The 17526-nt window shown below is 36.0% G+C and overlaps 1 protein-coding gene and 1 long non-coding RNA gene across 9 annotated transcripts in view; one reads left to right on the forward strand and one right to left on the reverse strand.

Annotated features, from left to right (window-relative positions):
- LOC109274401 (uncharacterized) overlaps nt 1–5238 on the forward strand; it is a 32869-nt gene extending 27631 nt beyond the window's left edge. Inside the window, exons 4-5 of one of the 2 annotated variants that reach the window (XR_008417281.1) lie at nt 3088–3166; nt 5080–5238. This is a non-coding gene — a long non-coding RNA (uncharacterized LOC109274401). The remainder of the gene's footprint in view (nt 1–3087; nt 3167–5079) is intronic. The other variant, XR_008417282.1, reaches the window with a different exon arrangement.
- The window catches only part of CEP128 (centrosomal protein 128), a 383316-nt gene continuing 369819 nt past the window's right edge, over nt 4030–17526 (reverse strand). For 6 of the 7 annotated variants that reach the window (XM_053889680.1, XM_053889682.1, XM_053889681.1 and 3 more), the window contains 2 exons: nt 12624–12732; nt 4030–5166 (listed from right to left, as the gene is read on the reverse strand). In XM_053889680.1, coding sequence (XP_053745655.1) covers nt 5039–5166; nt 12624–12732 — 237 coding nt within the window. In that variant the 3' untranslated portion in view covers nt 4030–5038. The remainder of the gene's footprint in view (nt 5167–12623; nt 12733–17526) is intronic. The other variant, XR_008417279.1, reaches the window with a different exon arrangement.

Genomic DNA, 17526 nt, shown 5'->3' on the forward strand with positions numbered 1-17526 from the left:
TTTCCAATTGAAATAGAGTATTTCAAGAACAAAGGGAGATGCACTGTCTCAAAGTAAAGATTTTCATCTTGTTGGCCAAGTGTTTTAAAAGCCATTTGAGCTCTTGGTGGCTTCAAATGATTAAAAAATACAACTGACTCTAAAATGGAAAATTTGTAAGAAAATAAAAACAAACAAAAGGAAACTGTAATTTGATGGAAAACCTGATACTATAAAATTTAGACTTGTCCTTTTTCTTTTTTTTTAAGTAGGCTTCACACCCAGCACAAAGCCCAGCATGGGACTTGAACTCACCACCCTGAGATCAAGACCTGAGCTGAGATCAACGGTCAGATACTTAACTGACTGAGCCACCCAGATGCCCCAGGACTTGTTAATTAAAACAAAAAAAAAACCCAAAAAACAAAAAAAAAAAACAACAAAAAAAAACCATTTTAAGAAAATATTAAATCACTGTCAATTAGTGACTAATGAGCATATAATATTATCCTCCTTTCCCTCAGAATAAGATATTTTCTTACTTTTAAATTATTACATCTGAACTGTTGGTAGTTTAATATCCACTAATTTTGTTTCAAAAAATATTGCTTCAAACCAGTATTCTGATCTTTTATACTGCTGACACAAAGCTCCAATATTTAAGGATAAATTGTTAACTTTTTAAAATTTAAATAATGCCAGTCAAAATGCTTTACTAAAGAATGAAAAATGAGGTTGTCAAATCATGGGGATCTATGGAAAGATGACAGAAGATAGTCTGGGCATGAACGTCCAGCATCTGCCAGTTTGAGGAAGAGCATTCATTCTGGAATGGCAATTGAGTGACTTCAATGCCTTAAAACATAGCAAGTTATCATTAGAATTGCAGGTGATTAATGTATGGCTCTTATTTTAGTATAGAATTCTTTTCATGTTCTCATCTATATGCTCAATGGCATAAGACTCTACATTTTGACAGGTGGAGGTCATCAGACTACATATTGTTTTGACTATCCTCCTGAAAGGCAACTAACATGCTGTTATGTTCAGAAATCCAGTATCCTCCTGCAGAGAACAAGGCAACAAGTTCTCATCCACAATTGTCACATGGCTTTGTACCATGTCAGAGTCAAGCTGTGTTACAGAAGATACCCAGCCACAGAAGTTTTCCTAGGCTTTCAACTCTGAGTAGTCAGCCACTTGCCATTTAAATCCTTTTGCAGTTGGTGGCCCTGGAAGACATGCAGGTGCTCCAAACCCCTGACAGTCTGCCCGTTGTAGTAGGTTGTAGTAATTAGACTTCAAAGATCAACAGTTGAGGCTGACCTGGTGGAACACGAGGAATGACCTGAGTTGGGTTTGGATTTAGGTAGGATGTGGGCCATAGGTGTGGATAAAGCAGGAGAAGCTAAACTGGGGGCAGATGAGGTTAGAACTGGAAGGTTGGTTTGGTTTCACCAGAGCAGAAAAAATTGGTTTACTTTGTTACTAATCAAAAGCAAGGGAGACTTCTCTGAAATTTGTTTGGGGGCTTGGAATCTAAAAGTTCTGTTTCTAGATGTAAGCATTTCTCCTAGCCTTAAATTAGATGTGTCGTGTTTTGTACGGAAATGAAACTAAATGGAATCTTTCATGGTTTAAATTTCTTTCCTCAAATAGGGATAAGCTGATGTTTTTATTGCTAAACATTTGAGAACTTAAAAGTTGAAAGATGTAACTATTTTTATATCATACTTTGGTGCATGAAATGCCTTTATATACAAACTTTCCCAAATTTTCTTTCCAGCTTAAGGTTCATGGTAGTTTTGATCCAAGAAAACCAGATGCCTTCGTGAGGACAGCTTCCTCATTTGAAGGCCATGAACATCACAAATTTCTTTCTTTTTAAAAAAAAATAAATTAAGAGGAAATACCGGGATAGTTTGTTTCAGGAGGGGGTGTAAGAATCTTGGAAAAGGAATAATTTACTCAATGATCATTCCTATTCTTGGCTATTAAATGATGTATATTTGGGTTTATAGTACAAAACCTGAGTAAAACAATTTGAGATTCCTAACCCTTTCCTAAAAAGGGTCTGGCTAAGTAAATATACCCATCTAATTATGTGTAAGAATTTGGCTCCATTTAAAACAATATTTGCTATTTTAATACACATTAAAGAAAATGTAACAATTACTATGAGTGTAAATACACCTTACATATACCACTGACCAGAGCCTCAAAAACCATAGCTGAAAAGATGAAAATGAAAAAAAAAAAAAATAGGCTTGTTTTCTTAGCTAAGTAGGTAGGCACTTCTAATCTATGTAACCTTTAAATTCAAATGCCTTATGTGTACTTTTTTGTTAAGTTATAGAATTTATATCTTTTATTAGTAAAGATATGTAAACTGTAACAATAAGAAGAAAAGCCGGTGATTCTGGGAAACTGGATGCATAAGATGTTATGTAACCAACCAGTTTCCAACCTTTAAATCAGACACTAGTCAAGGAAATAATAATAACCTTAGCCAATGGGAAAAACATCCAGCCAGATTTCTCCCAGCTGTGTTTCTCCCTTCTGTGGCCTTCAGTAACTTCAATGGAAGTTTAGTGTGTTTAGGGAGAAAGATGGCCAGAAGAATCAAAATTATTAAACCAAAAAGGTCAATCTTCAAATTAAGTCTTGGACCAGGCTCACTGCAAGAATAAGGTTGATCCCTTCCAATGTCCCAGTACTATAAGCAATATGGCTGACCAACCACAACTCAAATGGGGCTGATATCACAGGTTATTCTGCCAAAGGGGTGAGTGAAGGAAAAACAGTTGCTGGCTTTGAAATGTACAAATCAAGCTATTAGTGTTTCCTTAGCATTCCTTTTGATTTCCAACTTGAGCTTACAGTGACTGACTGCAAGAGATAGGAAAAAATCCTCTGAGAAGACAGGTCCTTGGATTCAATTCCATATAAACAGAGGGCCAAGGAATTTTGACAAAATTTTTGCTCACAAAAAGTTGACTTTGCCTTTGAAGTTCTTGTGTGTTCCATATTTAAAGTCAGACACCTTCATTCATCCAACAGTAGCACAAGGCCTTCAATAATATGATATAATGGCTTTATTTTTTTCAGATTAAAAAAGGTCTTTCATAAGGTCCCTCTCCATTCTGTTATAAAATCATCAGCTAATATGTTTTCAAGGATTTTCCAGGTAAATAACCTGTGTTACCTTCAACTTTCAGGTCTAACTGGCCTGGTGTAATTTTTTTAATGGCCACAGAGGTACTAAGAGTGGTTTAAATCAATTCCTACTAAAAAAGAATGGAGTGCATGGCATTCCTACTAACACATTAAGGGAAAAGCTATTTAACTCACTTTTATCCATAGGATTTAAATAAAATGTGTTAATATTGTTCCTTATTTTCTTCCCAGTTAGTCACTTAGATCCAAGGAGATAAAATATTATAGTATTGGTCAACACATCAATGAAAATATTGACATAATTTCTCAATACCCCCAGTATTACTATAGTGTAATATAGGTTCTGAGAAACACCAGGATTGTGAGCTGCTCCTTCAAAAAGGGCTACTCCCACTAAACCCCACAGTGCTCATTAGCACATTAACGGCTTGAAGTCCTGAGGTTAGACAAAACAAAACCAAACCTGTTTAATGTTGTCTAATGCAGAATTTCTCAAGCTAGCCTGAACACATCACTCCTTTTTCATGCAATTCCTAATGCCAAATAAACTTTGGGTCATGCATAGCTGTTTATGTCTCTTTTTTCCCTCTTAGCGCAATGACTGCCCCATAGTAGGAACTCAATAAAAGATTTTTGTCATGAATAAATGGTAAAACTCATGGTTGTACTCTCAGAGCTTATGGAGATTGTATTATGTAATCTTTTGAGACAAAGATCTCTGTTCTCTGTAGTAGTCTTTCCAATCAAGTTCATAAACAAAGAGTGTCATTTGCTCTGGACATTCAAATATAGTAAGTTAGTAAGACATGGTGGTGGAAATAGAAGCATCTTCACAAATATGAGAATAAGCAAGTACACTTTAAAGAGCACAAATGTAATTACGAAGGCATTGCTTTATTGCCCTTGTCCCTATGAAGAATTTTCCATCATGACCCAGTGGGATTTAGCTCCTGGATGTTTTACCTTTCATTAGCATCATTAGAAATCTTTCTCCACTGGTAGATTAGCATGTAAAGAGCGTAAGTTCTTAAAAACACTTTGATGTCAAAGAAGGCTGAGATGCTGAAGTAGATAGTACCGAATCATGAGAGAACTCTTGCGGAGTAAATCTCATGACACAGGACTCTGGGAACTTTGAGTCTGGTGAGAGTAAAGCCAATGATGGTCCAGAATATGACAAAGTGATTGCAGTGAGACATTTGGCCACAAAAAGATAAATAAATAAGTTGTGCTATGAATTCTTTACAGTGTTCTACAATTCAGGTATCACTTGTAAATTCTTTATTGCTATTAAAAATGGATGATTGGGAATAAAATTTTAAGATACTGCATGTACTAACAGACTGCTGGGATGATGAATGTAACAATCCTGAGCGTTTATAAAGCAGACCGTCTGGTATTATATATGCATATCTCCATGACATGTTATAACACATGATAATTTATTAGGGAGCAAGCATTTTTAAAAATCGATTGTATATAAACACTCCCTGAGTCGAAAGTGCTGACAACTTCTGCCTCGAGGGGAACTCATTTCCCTCCTGTTTGGCCAGTAATTATTAAAACATCCCAATTATATATCCAAATTTTGGTTCAAAAACTGGCTGACCATGCCTGAAAAAGGAAAATGCAAAGTGAAAAATATCTGTTTCTCGGCTGGTATAAGTTGCCAATAAGTTAGTTGTATGCCATTCATGAGCTGATATTACTTGGATTAGTTTAACTTCTACAATTTCCAAAGACCAAGTATGGTGTTATTTTAGTCAGTGTTTGGCAATGCTAAAGAGCAGAAGCTGTAGATACGTCTGCTTGATAATCCAGGCCAGACTGCAACAAGGACAGATATGCTATTATTTGTGAAACACTCATGTAGAGCAACGAATTACATTTTGCTTTTTTTGCTTTCATATTCCTCCTTTTTAGACTGTGGACTTGTCCCATCCATTGGTAAACTGCTGGCATCTTCCTTGATTGAAGGTGAATCTGGAGTAACTGTTCTTTTGGTAAATGCTGGAAAGGCAAGAGAAAAGACAAAAATAAACTAAATGAATAAAATCCTTGGGCTGACAAAATTGTAAGTAATCATTGTATCTGATCTAGTTTTTTGTAAACTTTACAAGGACTAACAGACCTTCAGTGTAGGAATAAACGTAATAAGTTCACTGTATTTTGGAAAACATTTATTCATATGATTTAATTTGGGAGGGATCTGAAGAGTATCTGAGAGTGGAAGATGTATGTTTGGTCAATATATAACAATACAAAGCACACACGGAATTTTGGAGGGAGAAATGTTCAGGGCCTTCTTTTTACAGAATCTTCTTTGTTACACAAACTGAGACTAGATCTGGAATCTAGGTATACTGTTTTCCTACTACCTACTTACCTCCCTTCTGAGCTCCAGATAGGCATGTCTAACTACGTAAGGGAAATCTGCCTGCCTGATTTCCAATCTCTGATACCTGCCCATTCCTTCTTTTCTCCTTCTTAGGAACTGATATACTCCTCCCCTCCAACCCTGGTTTCTCAAACCTTAGTTCCCTCCTTCCTTTGTCCTGTCTGCTCTCCCCATCCAACTTAAGAGTAAATACTGAAGATTCTCCCTCCCAAATTCACCCTAGTTCTCAGGCTTCACACCACATCTCCATTACTATCGCCTCAGCCCAAGCCACCATTTTCTCTCTTCCCATTTTCACTGTATCCCCTTCCCCACACCACCACAACCAGAATTATCTTTCCAAAAGGTCAATCAGATTATGTCACTCTCCCACATAACCCATCACCTCCATCCTCCAACAGCCTCCCAGGAAACTGAGAATGAAATCCAAACATGGGACTGTGGCAAAAAGGCTCCCGTGGAACTTTACCTTTCCTTTCTCTCTCCCCCAGACCCCCTCACTCAATGCTCCAACTCTCTAGAAGACCATACCCCTTTTCTTCTCTGTGGCCTTCATATTTATTGCTCCCTCTCTCAGGAAAACTCTTCCCACCCAATTTCAGCTCAGCTGGTTCTTGCCACTCAGGCTCCAGCTCAGCTGTAACCTCCTCGGAAAGGACTCTCCTAATCACTGATCTAAAGCAGTCCTGTTTTCCAGGCGCTTTCCTCTCATTTTACCTTCACAGCACCAATCACCATTTTAAATTGTTTACTTGCCACCACTGTTTCTTCTATGAGAGAGGTGACCATTTCTGTCTTGTTCACTACTGTATACCCCCCAAGCCAAACAGAGAGCCTCTTACATAACCTCTTAGTAAATATTGTTTGAAGAAGTGAATATACTTATGGGATCTTTAAGAGACAGTCAACTGGCAATTTTCTGGCTGCTTTCTAGACAGCATCTACAGAGTACCCTGTACATCATTATAATCAGAACTCAGTTATTTAAAAATATCTGACACCTGACTAGTTAGTGAAAAGATTGTCTCACATACAAAAATCACCATCACATAAAATGAACCTATAAAATGGAGAGACAAAAAACTTGTGCTTCCATGAAATAAATCTTTTAATGGACAAGAAACTTTTTTTTTACCTTTATCAGTACCCCCACATTTAAAAAAAATGTTTACTTGTTTATTTTGAGAGAGAGAGAGCATTCAAGCAGGGGAGGGGTAGAAAGAGTGGGAGAGGGAGAATGCCAGGCAGGCTCCACACTCTCAGCACAGAGCTCGACGTGATGTGGGACTCCATCTCACAAACTGTGAGATCAACCCGAGCTAAAGTCGGTAGCTTAACAGACTGAGCCACCCAGGCACCCAGTAACCCCACATTGTTAATACCACAGATCTTTGGTATTTTATTCTGCAAGGCTGAGGACAGATTACATACGAGGCAGTTCACAGCCAGTGGATCTTGAAGTACAACACAGAAGTGAAAAGAGTGTGCTTTTCTTGCTGTAGATAAATTGTTTTTCATTGGAGGGACTTAAACTCCCACTAAAGGCATCTCAAAACGCAAACTGAGAATAATAACTTTTCTTTTCATAGCAATGTAAACTGAAGTAAGAAAGCGAGAGATAGTTCCTTTTAGCAACTTTCATTGATTTGCTTTTTTAAGAATATCAAGTTAAATTAATATGTAAGATTCACAACAAAATCCTGTAACATTCCCCCCCTCCCCCATGAAAAATCATAGTCCTTTCTTTGGGGTTTGTTTTATTTTAATAAACATTATTTATAACAGTTTTAGAATTCCAGAAAATTTGAAATCTGCATTTATTTTTAAAATTTAGTACCAACTCCACACACATTAGGCATTTTAATCCCAAAGGACTCGAGATTTCGAGAAATCATCAGATTACTATAGTCCTCCCTCAAATCCAGTCTAGTCCTGGCCCCAAGAGTAAGGGCCCTGTCTTGAGAGCTGTGTTCCTTTAGCCTAAAAGGAGCTATACATGGAGACTAGTGGTCAGTCACTACTTATAAAAAGTAAAAATGACAGTTTCAAAAGCTGGCATTATTAAGTCTCTCTTTCTAAGCCCCCACTGTCCTAGAGGCTGAAGGTAATGGAATCCAAGCCTTCTAAAAGAGTGTCCTGAACCACGGCCATCACTTGTAGCCAGCCAGGATAAATTTGGTAGTAATCATGGCTCTAAATAATGGATTTCTGTGTTCCTATTTCCAATGGTAATATAAACTTACAATTTATACATTTCTTCCCTTCTTACTGGCAGAAGGAATCTACCTTTTCTTGAATTGACCTGAACTACACAAAGCTGACATAAATTACTACTTAAAACAAACTTTCATTAATGCTGGATCGTTTCAGAGACCACAAATTATGCAGTATTTTCCCATTTCCTTTGTTTTTTCCATGGTCAGTGATTCTATGCTTTAGTTTGGTCACAGTTTGACAGGGCACCTAAGTCAGCAGAACGAATGCCTTAGCATCTACGGCATAGACAAAAGGGCCTCATCCAGTACAAATCCCAACTTGAGTAAGAAGGAGCCTGTTCTGTGGGCTCATAAACTCATGTCTGCCTCAGCACCTACAGTTATTTACTCCTTACATCTCTATACAGGTCTAAACTGCTCTAAACTCCAACCCCCAGCTTTCATGTTCCATTTAGAAGTTAACAAGAAAATCGAATACTTGCTAGTCAGACATAAAAGCTGGGGTGTTCTCAGTAGCATTTTATTTTTACAAGATGCCTTTTTAGCCAAAGTGTACATACACCTATCAAACAGCACCAAAGGGCCACACAGGAAGACAGCAGCCTCTTACCTCCTCCCTCCCAGTCCCACAATCCTGCACCCCAGAGTCAACCACAATCAACTCTTTTAGCTTTATTTTCTGTATTTACTTCAATTTTTGTAAGAAAAAGCAGCTTATATTGCTATTTTCTGATTTATCATTTTTAGACTTATTCACACCCATCCACTTCCCTTCACCCCATCCTCCTTATATAGTTACATTTGAACTTCTAGTTGTGTCAGTAGTATTTATAATATCATGACTACGTAAACATGGCTCACACAAACCTAATAAGTATACTATGACAATGTTTCTTTTCTTGCCCATTTTTTCCCCCTGGAGTTATTATTTGACCTATGTTTTTATTTATTTATTTTTTTATTTGCTCTTTCTCTGAGACTATCATTAATTATTTCTAATTGCTCAATGAGATCTGCCATATGTCTTTCAGTAGTTTTTCTTCTAAGTGCTCAACTGAATCAAATAACCTAACAGTTTGTTTATTTCCTAAAGATTTTCCTGATGGAATCTTTCCTTTCTTCTATCAATCTGAGAGAACTGAACATGAGTGTCCAGATTAAAAGGGCCCACCCATCAAATAGCTAGAAAGGCAAATAAAGTAAGGCAAATCATCACAAAACTCACTGGGGTTAAACAAGAGATCCTAAAAGGTCCCAGGGCTGGGGGTTGGGTGGTAGTGATGGTGGAGAAGATCGCTTCTGAGGAGTGGGGTCAAAAGAAAAAGACAATGTTTTTCAACAGCAATTTAGATTTTGGAAGAGAATACTACAATGACTTCAGAAGGAAAGTCATTTTCAACCCAGAATTTTATAGCTAGCCAAAGTCTCTTCAAGGGCGAATAGAAGAAATCTATTTTCTGAAGTACAAAGAATGAAAGCAGTTACCTCCCTTTTCTTTCTTTGATGTGCTAACCACAAAAGAAAGAACTGAGACAAACAGAGGATGCATGTGTTCTGAGAAACTTGGGCATCAGCACAAGAAGAGGGTGAAGAAAAATCTCAGGATGACAGTTGGGTGGGCCCTTCTAACCTTCCTACTCCAGGCTGTTGTTTTCTCCTCTCAAGACCCTCACTAACCAGGTACTATTCTTCTGGAATGGATTTTCTAAATATCTTTTCTTTCCTACAGTCCCATTCTTTTTCTTCTATTTTCTTTGTGGTTTCAACTTTGTTTTCCACCTTTCTGGTTTTTCATATTTTAAATTTCTTTTTGAGTGGGGGGAGAGGGGCAGAGGGAGACAGAGAGAATCTCAAGCAGGCTCCATGCTCAGTGCACAGCCCAACGTGGGGCTCGATCCCACAACTCTGGCATTATGACCTAGCTGAAATCAAGAGTTAGATTCTCAACTGAGCCACCCAGGTGTCCCCATATTTTAAATTTCTGAGACCTCTTATATTGTGTTCCTTTTTCATAGCATCTTGTTCTTCTTTTTAATGGATGTAATATTTTCTATCTCTGAGGACATTAATGCTATTTTAAAAGACACATTCTGTTCTCTGTGTGATCAATTTATTATAGGCTCATTTTTCTCTTTGTTGGTCTTGAGATCTCTCCTCTTCAATTTTGGAGGTTTAAAAGGAGGTTAAAGAAAAATTATAGGACAATTTCTATAACTAAGCTGAAATTGTGCTATAAAAATGGAGAAGCATTCAGGGTGATCTAAAATACCACATTGTGAAAAACACAGAAATTTCAAAGTTCATCAGAAAAGTAAATAAGAAGAACTATGATTTCTAGAAATAAGTTCAATTCAACCACTGAAAGTTATTAACAATAAGGCACCTATGATTAAATTTTTAAAAGTATTCTTGAAAGCACGCAGGTAGGAAGAGAGGAAAATCATAAAACAGGCTTGTCAAAAAGAGGAATAGTAAAGCATAAAAGTATAAATTAATAAATTGGGGCGCCTGGGTGGCTTGGTCGGTTAAGCGTCCGACTTCAGCTCAGGTCATGATCTCACGGTCTGTGAGTTTGAGCCCCGCGTTGGGCTCTGTGCTGACAGCTCAGAGCCTGGAGCCTGTTTCAGATTCTGTGTCTCCCTCTCTCTCTGCCCCTCCCATGTTCATGCTCTGTCTCTCTCTGTCTCAAAAATAAATAAACGTTTAAAAAAAATAAATAAAATAAGTTAACAATAAGTTAATGAAGAGGTTTACTTTTTAAGCTAAATTTTTCAGTCAGATTTTACAACAGAGACTATAATATGTATTTTCATATCCAAGTTATGTATTCAATGATATTTTTCCCATTCTTATTTAACTTTACTTCCTTTTGAGCCAGTATATTTATATAAAACCTATGGGTTCCTGTGAGGAATATCTCACAGAGAAATGACCACCACTGGTCTTGAAATGCTACTGAGTAAAAAGCTGGATGTAGTTTCTTTCACTGCCTGTCATAATATTTAATAAAATCTAAAAATCTTGATGTTTTCCCACAATGTCTCCCAACCACTACTTACTAGGTGTCTTTCCATGGAGTCTTAGGAAAGTCATCATGGCGAAATTAAATAGCAGAATACTGACCTCTGTGCTCCTATCATGGTGCTGATTTATCTCCAAGCTCCTGAATGTCTTAATGGGTGGGATACTATGATGTTTGCTGGTGCTTTGTCCCTACTCTCCTCTCCTCCATGTTTATGTACATGAAACAGACCTGAGGAAAATTTTCCATTTCTTTATATGAAACATAAAAAATTTGGCCTATGTGTATATCAGATTCTGAGGTACTATAATCAACTTGGGATACAATCCATATTTTTTTATTAAAAATTTTTTAGTGTTTATTATTTTTTTTGAGAGAGAGAGAGAGAGAAAATGAGTAAGTAGGGGAGGGGCAGGGAGAGAGGGAGACACAAAATGTGAAGCAGGCTCCAGGCTCTGAGCTTTCAGCGCAGAGCCCGATGCTGGTCTCAAAACCATGAACCGTGAGATCATGACCTGAGCTGAAGTTGGATGCTTAACCAACTGAGCCACCCAGGCGCCCCGAGATACAATCCATATTGGAGGGCAGCTGCCAGATTAGAACAGCAGGGATTTTATGCAGCTATATAAAATCACTTGGTAAAATGGTTAGGACAGGAAAGAGAAGATGCTCAGTCTCTAGAATAAAATAATAATGATATAATGAAAACCAAACCATTTATCAGAAACTGATAAATATTTATTCAATGAATGCATGAATATAAATCAGCAAAAATGAGAGTGATCACTTTTGGATCTGACCTACTTCTTTGTGGCTTATTTTGGTATTGTATTTTATAGCACCTGCATTTTTTAAATGACAGAGTTGTCAGATTTAATATACAAACTCTATGCCTGTGGTAAACTGAGGAGCTAAATGATTATCTAAATAAGAATCCATGAAATAACATTTGAGATCCAATAGTTTAGATAAAAGTGGACTTAAAAAAAAGAGTCATATACTCATTCATCTAATTAACTGAGCATTTACTATGTTCCAAGTACTATGTAGGGCACTGAGGAAACAGTGGTGAACAAAACAGACATCACTCCTGTCATGGAATTCACACTTTGATGAAGAGATTAATCACTAAACACAAAGCCACTCAGATAAAAAAAATAAATCAGAAGGGTTTTAAAGGAAAACTTTAATACATTATGGGCACTTTTAACAGACACCATACTTAAACCTGTAGGTTCCAAAGGCTTCTTTAAGGACATGACATACAAGCTGGGACTTGAAGAATAAGTATAGTAAGGAAGAAGAGGCGGAAATGGTGTGGATAGTATCCTGGGTCAACAGATTCACACCTTACTGACATTGATAACATTTTATACACATTTACAGGATATTCACAGAATGAAATCCGGCCAGTAACCAAATTAGTATCCTTATTCTTTGCACAAGATTATATATTTCTGATTAGTTCTATGAAAAGATTTTCTACTTTTTGATGACTTGAATTTTATAATAATATTACCTAACTTCCTTTACCCACTCTTCCACAGTTACCAGAAACCTCCACGTACAAATATGTGTTTAAGTAAAATTATTACCTTTGGCGATTCATTGTAAGTTTTTCTGAAAAGTGTAAGGACTAAAAAGAAGGGATTCCATACACTTTTTAGTAAATTGGGTAATATAAATGTTACATGTATGATTCATAATAACAATTTCTTCAAACTCCTAACATGAATATTACTATCATGTGGTTGCCTTACACTTTAATCTCTCCATGAGTTGCCTTTCCTTAAATCCAATTTAAAAACTGGTACAGGACTTCATTACTTACAATTCAAGTGTGAAAATCGTGGACTAGACAGGAAGTGACCGCGATCAGGCCAAGACGGGGAGTGGTCTAACCTACGAGCATGGGAACTCTCAGCAAAGATTCCGTCATCCTAAAACAAAGTCAGTTCAATGATTACAAAATGTAAGGATTGGGATTCATTTAAATATACCGAAAATGAAACTGAACGTCAATATACAAGCTATGTTATACAACAATTTAATTGTAAAAAAAATATGTGCATGTTAAAGAAAATATGAAAGCATTAAAAAAGAGAAAGAAGGAAATCACCCATGGCTGTACCAGCATGACATATTTCTTTCTAGTCTTTTTTTCCTGTGGATAGGATTTATACATGTTCTAAAACTGTGTTCTTCATTTATTTACATTAATACTCTAAGCACTTTTGAAGTCTGTATATTATCCTAACCTTTAGCTTGTGTTACTCATTTACTATTGAGTGGATAAACTATGCTTTCCTTAGCTATTACTTTATTCGGCATTTAGGTGGTTTCCAATGTTTTACTTCTATAAATAACACTGTGAGAATATCTTTAAATATATAACCTTTTCTATGTTTAGGACTATTCCTTATGACAAATTCTTAGGTGGAAATACTGGGTCAATAAAAACAATTTGATGTTTTTAAATACACTTAGCTACACTGCATTCCATAATGATTACACTAATTCCCTTACTCATTCAACAAATATTTAATACATAAACTACGTGAATAGAGAATAAGGCCCTCTCCTCATGGACTGTATGAATGTGTCCTTGTACCCAAATCTTAGCTGAAAATGGGAATGAATTTTAACTTCAAGTAATTTATTAATTAGATTAAAAACAGATACTTTAATGTATTTTTTTATAATAGTGAAATTGCAATTGTTTTCTCTTGAATGTATTCTAACCACTTACACAACACTTTGCTTTTTTCCTCCCCCCCCCCCAATCATTCATTCATGCAACAATAATTTATTGGGTACTTAGTATGCACTGGTCAAAGAGCAACAAAATATTGAGGTATGAAGTTATGAAACCTTCAGGCTTGCAGAAGAGAAAGGCGCCAAATAAACTACACAGAATATAACATAATGAAGAATTATGATGAGTACTGTAAGAAGAACAGGATATAATTAAATTCAGATTAGAGGTCCAGAGGAGGCCCCCTTGGGAGGTGATATTTAAAGCAATATTTGAATGTCGAGTATGAGTTGGCCAGGCAGAAACTTATGAGTGGAGGATGAGGAAGTGGGAGGCAAGGGGGCGCAGGAGATGGTGGTCTGGGGCTGATGTACCAGACTTGTGTGAAGGTGCAGAAGTGAGAAAGTTTAGTGTGTTTGAAGAATTGTATGAAGGCCCATGACTTCCACACAATGAACTGGGAGGCGGGGGGGAAGTGAATACAGTGATATCCAGAGGTGGGATCTGGATCTGGGATTTCTTTTTCTTAAGTACCATTACACGGCAATCAAAGATTTAAAATCAAAGGTTTTATATGTATTTCTCAAAGATACTCTGGTCACCAAGTGGTGAACAGATGAGAATGGCGTAAGTATTGAAGTGGGAAGACCAGTGAAAACACTGTAATTGAGGATAACTGTGGGATCAAGGGCAAAGAAGGGATCATGAATGCTGCCAGAGTCTAGGTGGTCCACATAGATCCCTCAAACCATGGACCCACAGAATAGGGCCTCATGCCACAGGACTATTTGATGAATTAGTTATCATTTTCTGTATCAGGTACCAAGTTAACATTTTATTTGTCACATACGTATGTATGCAAATCCAAAAGAAAAGCCCAAACAAACGATTTTATATAGAATCGTAAAAGGCCCATTTATTCTGAGCTAAAAGCATGGACATAATCCTTAGATGATTCAAGATAATTAGCCTCATGTACCAAAAGGAAGTTTAGGTCTATTCAGATCAAGGCCCTGAGGTTTTTTACCCAAGTGACTTATGGTTTTTACTAATTATGGGGATTTCATAAAAAACTAAAAATCATTCACTATAGGATCTCTGGAAAGAAAAGGATATATATTGTGCCCCCAGTGTATTTCAATAGCTACTTATATGAGCTGACATGGGACAACAGAGCTAGCTTATCACAGTTCAGACATGAAATACTTAAGGCCTGGGTGGAGCTGGAAGATGCACAAATGAAAAGGAGAGTTACGTTCTCAACCAGTGCTAGAAATCTCCATTTAATTATGGCTTCTATATGAAATGAAGCATGAAGGAGAAAAGCATAATAAATGGCTTCCCACTAAACAGAGGCTTTGATCATTATGGGCCAATAAGAAAAAGAAAAAATAAGGGAAGCAAATGTACTTTTTGCCCATTGATACCTGGGCTGAAAAAGTGAGAGAAGAGGAGCGGAGTTGCCGGTTTGGGCGCCTTGCTGAATGAAACATAGCGCAAAGACAGCCTCAAGATGAGCCTACCAGAGGGAGGATAAAGCACCCAAAGACATTCAAATCCTTTTCATTCTTCCCAAAAGGCACTGTTTTAAATTTCTAAAACAAAAGCAACTAGCATCGAAGTGTGAGTTATATTTTTTCTATTTACAGAAAAAGAATAATTTACATTTTCAATTATAAATAAACGAGCTTATTGACATATGACAATTAAAATATGTCACTGACGTATTTCATTCTTAGCAAATTTGGAAAATACAGAAGAAATTGAGAAGAAAATAATGCAATAAATTTAAAAATAGCCCTTTAGCCTAATGTAAAGGTATGTTTTCTGGTTCTTCTTTATAAATACCTTTTTATATTGGGATTCTATATTTGTTGACAGTTTTGTTTCCTAGTTTTTCATGTAACATTAGATACAGGAATTTCCTCTACCATTGTCCTTATTATCATTATGGTTATAACATAGTCTATTTGAGTAATGTCCCATTGTTGGAAATGTAAGTCTGATTTCCGTTGTTTTTTTTTTTTTCCTATTATAATTTGATAAACATCTTGTGACTAAAGCTTGGTCCACATTTTAAATTTATTAACATAGATTTCTAGAAGTAGAATTATGAGGTGACACATTTTAAGGGTGTTTTTTAATATCCATTTAATCTAAGTCGTCAAATTTATTGTCAGTATGCTAATATTCCTAATATTTCCTAAATACCCTCTTAGTGTCTATGGGAGTTCTAGTAATATCCCTCATTCAGTCTTAATATTGGCATTTGTGCCTTTTCTTTTTCCTAATTGAGCTGGGTAGAGGTTTTTAAAATTTTTTGATCTTTTCAAAAAGTCCTGTTTAATTTTCATGCCCCTCCCTCATTTTTCTGCCATTTCATTGATTTCTGCTCTTTATTATTCCCTTCCTTTTAATTTAGGTTTGTTATTTGTTTTCTAGTTTCATAAAGTGGAAACATGGACTATTGATTTGAGACTTTTCTTCTTTGTAACATACACATTTAATGTCATAATTTTCTCTCCAAGCACTATTTTAACTGAGTCCCACAAATCTTGATAAATTATACTTTTATTTTTATAGAGTTAAAATATTTTCTCATTTTCCTTTTGATCCCCCAATGGTTATTTAGAAATATGTTGTTTATTTTCCCTCTAGGAATTTTCCAGATATCTTCCTGTTATTGATTTCTAGCTTCATACCATTGTGGTTAGATGATCATACTTCACATAATTCCAATCATTTTAAATTTATTGAGAATTGTTTTACTGCTCAGAATAGTCGATTTTGGAGAATGCTAGATGTGCACTTGAAAATTACATGTAATTAGCTATTGTTAGGTGGAGTATCCTATAAACGTTAGTTAAATCTAGTTGCCTGATAGTGTTGCTCAAGTTTTCAATATATTTACTGATTTTCTGCCTACTGGTTTATCAATTATTGAGAGGGATATTGAAGTCTTCAACTACTATAATTGTGGATCTATTTTTTCCTTATAATTCTATCAACTTTTACTTCATATATTTTGACACCCTGTTAATAGGTATGTACAATTTATGACTAATACCCCTTTCCATTTAAAATTGTTGACTTTTTCAACCACTCACATTCCTTTTCATATACAGAAAATGAGGAAGCTTAACTCTAATACATCTTTAAGTTGCAACATTTTATAGGTCTTCAAAAGACTGTCAGAATCCCTCATATTAGCTTGAAATATAACTAATGAAATGAACCCTAAAAGAACACCCCCAAAGAAAAATATTTCATAATTCCTTTGAACAATCAACATGCTAGAATATGAAAAAAGAAAACCCTTCCATATTCTCCAATTTTATACTGATATTTAATTTGTGGAATTTCTATACAACTAAATTTTACAAGGTAACCTAAGATTTCTTTTTTAATTCTTACCTTTCAATCAAATACTTAAATATTTAAATGGAAATACTGGTTAAAAAGGAAGATTCTTTGCAATTTTAGGAATTCTAGCTCTTGCTTTTTACCAATTCTTATATCCTTAGTACAAGGACCTATTTTTATTGCTGTCTTAAGTCTCAACAAGCTAGTTAGCCAGAATTCCCTGCAAAAATTCCACTGGGTGAAGGGACTTGCATTTTCTAATATTTTCCCTGGGTTTCTTCCACTTCTCTTTCATAACCCACATTGTAATTGGTTTCTTAAAAGCGGTTCCAACCTGACTAAATCTCTTTGCTAAACTGATCTCTAATGATTAATATTTAATGACGCCCACCAAGTATTTTTCTCCCAGGAATATTATAAGTTCAAAGTTTAGAAGACAGATGATACACTTAATTTTTTTTTTAAATTTTAATTTATCCAACCCTTCCCCTGGAGAGAAGGGGGGAAAAAAAAAAAAAACACTTACGTGTTTCTGAATCTGTGGCAGCAATATTTTCCTGAATTTGTCTCTTGCCTAACAATGCACCGTACCTGCATCTCTTTGCCACTGCTAATT

This window comes from Panthera pardus, unplaced genomic scaffold, assembly GCF_024362965.1.
Source record: "Panthera pardus isolate Hobbes unplaced genomic scaffold, ASM2436296v1 HiC_scaffold_24, whole genome shotgun sequence".
Lineage (NCBI taxonomy): Eukaryota > Metazoa > Chordata > Mammalia > Carnivora > Felidae > Panthera > Panthera pardus.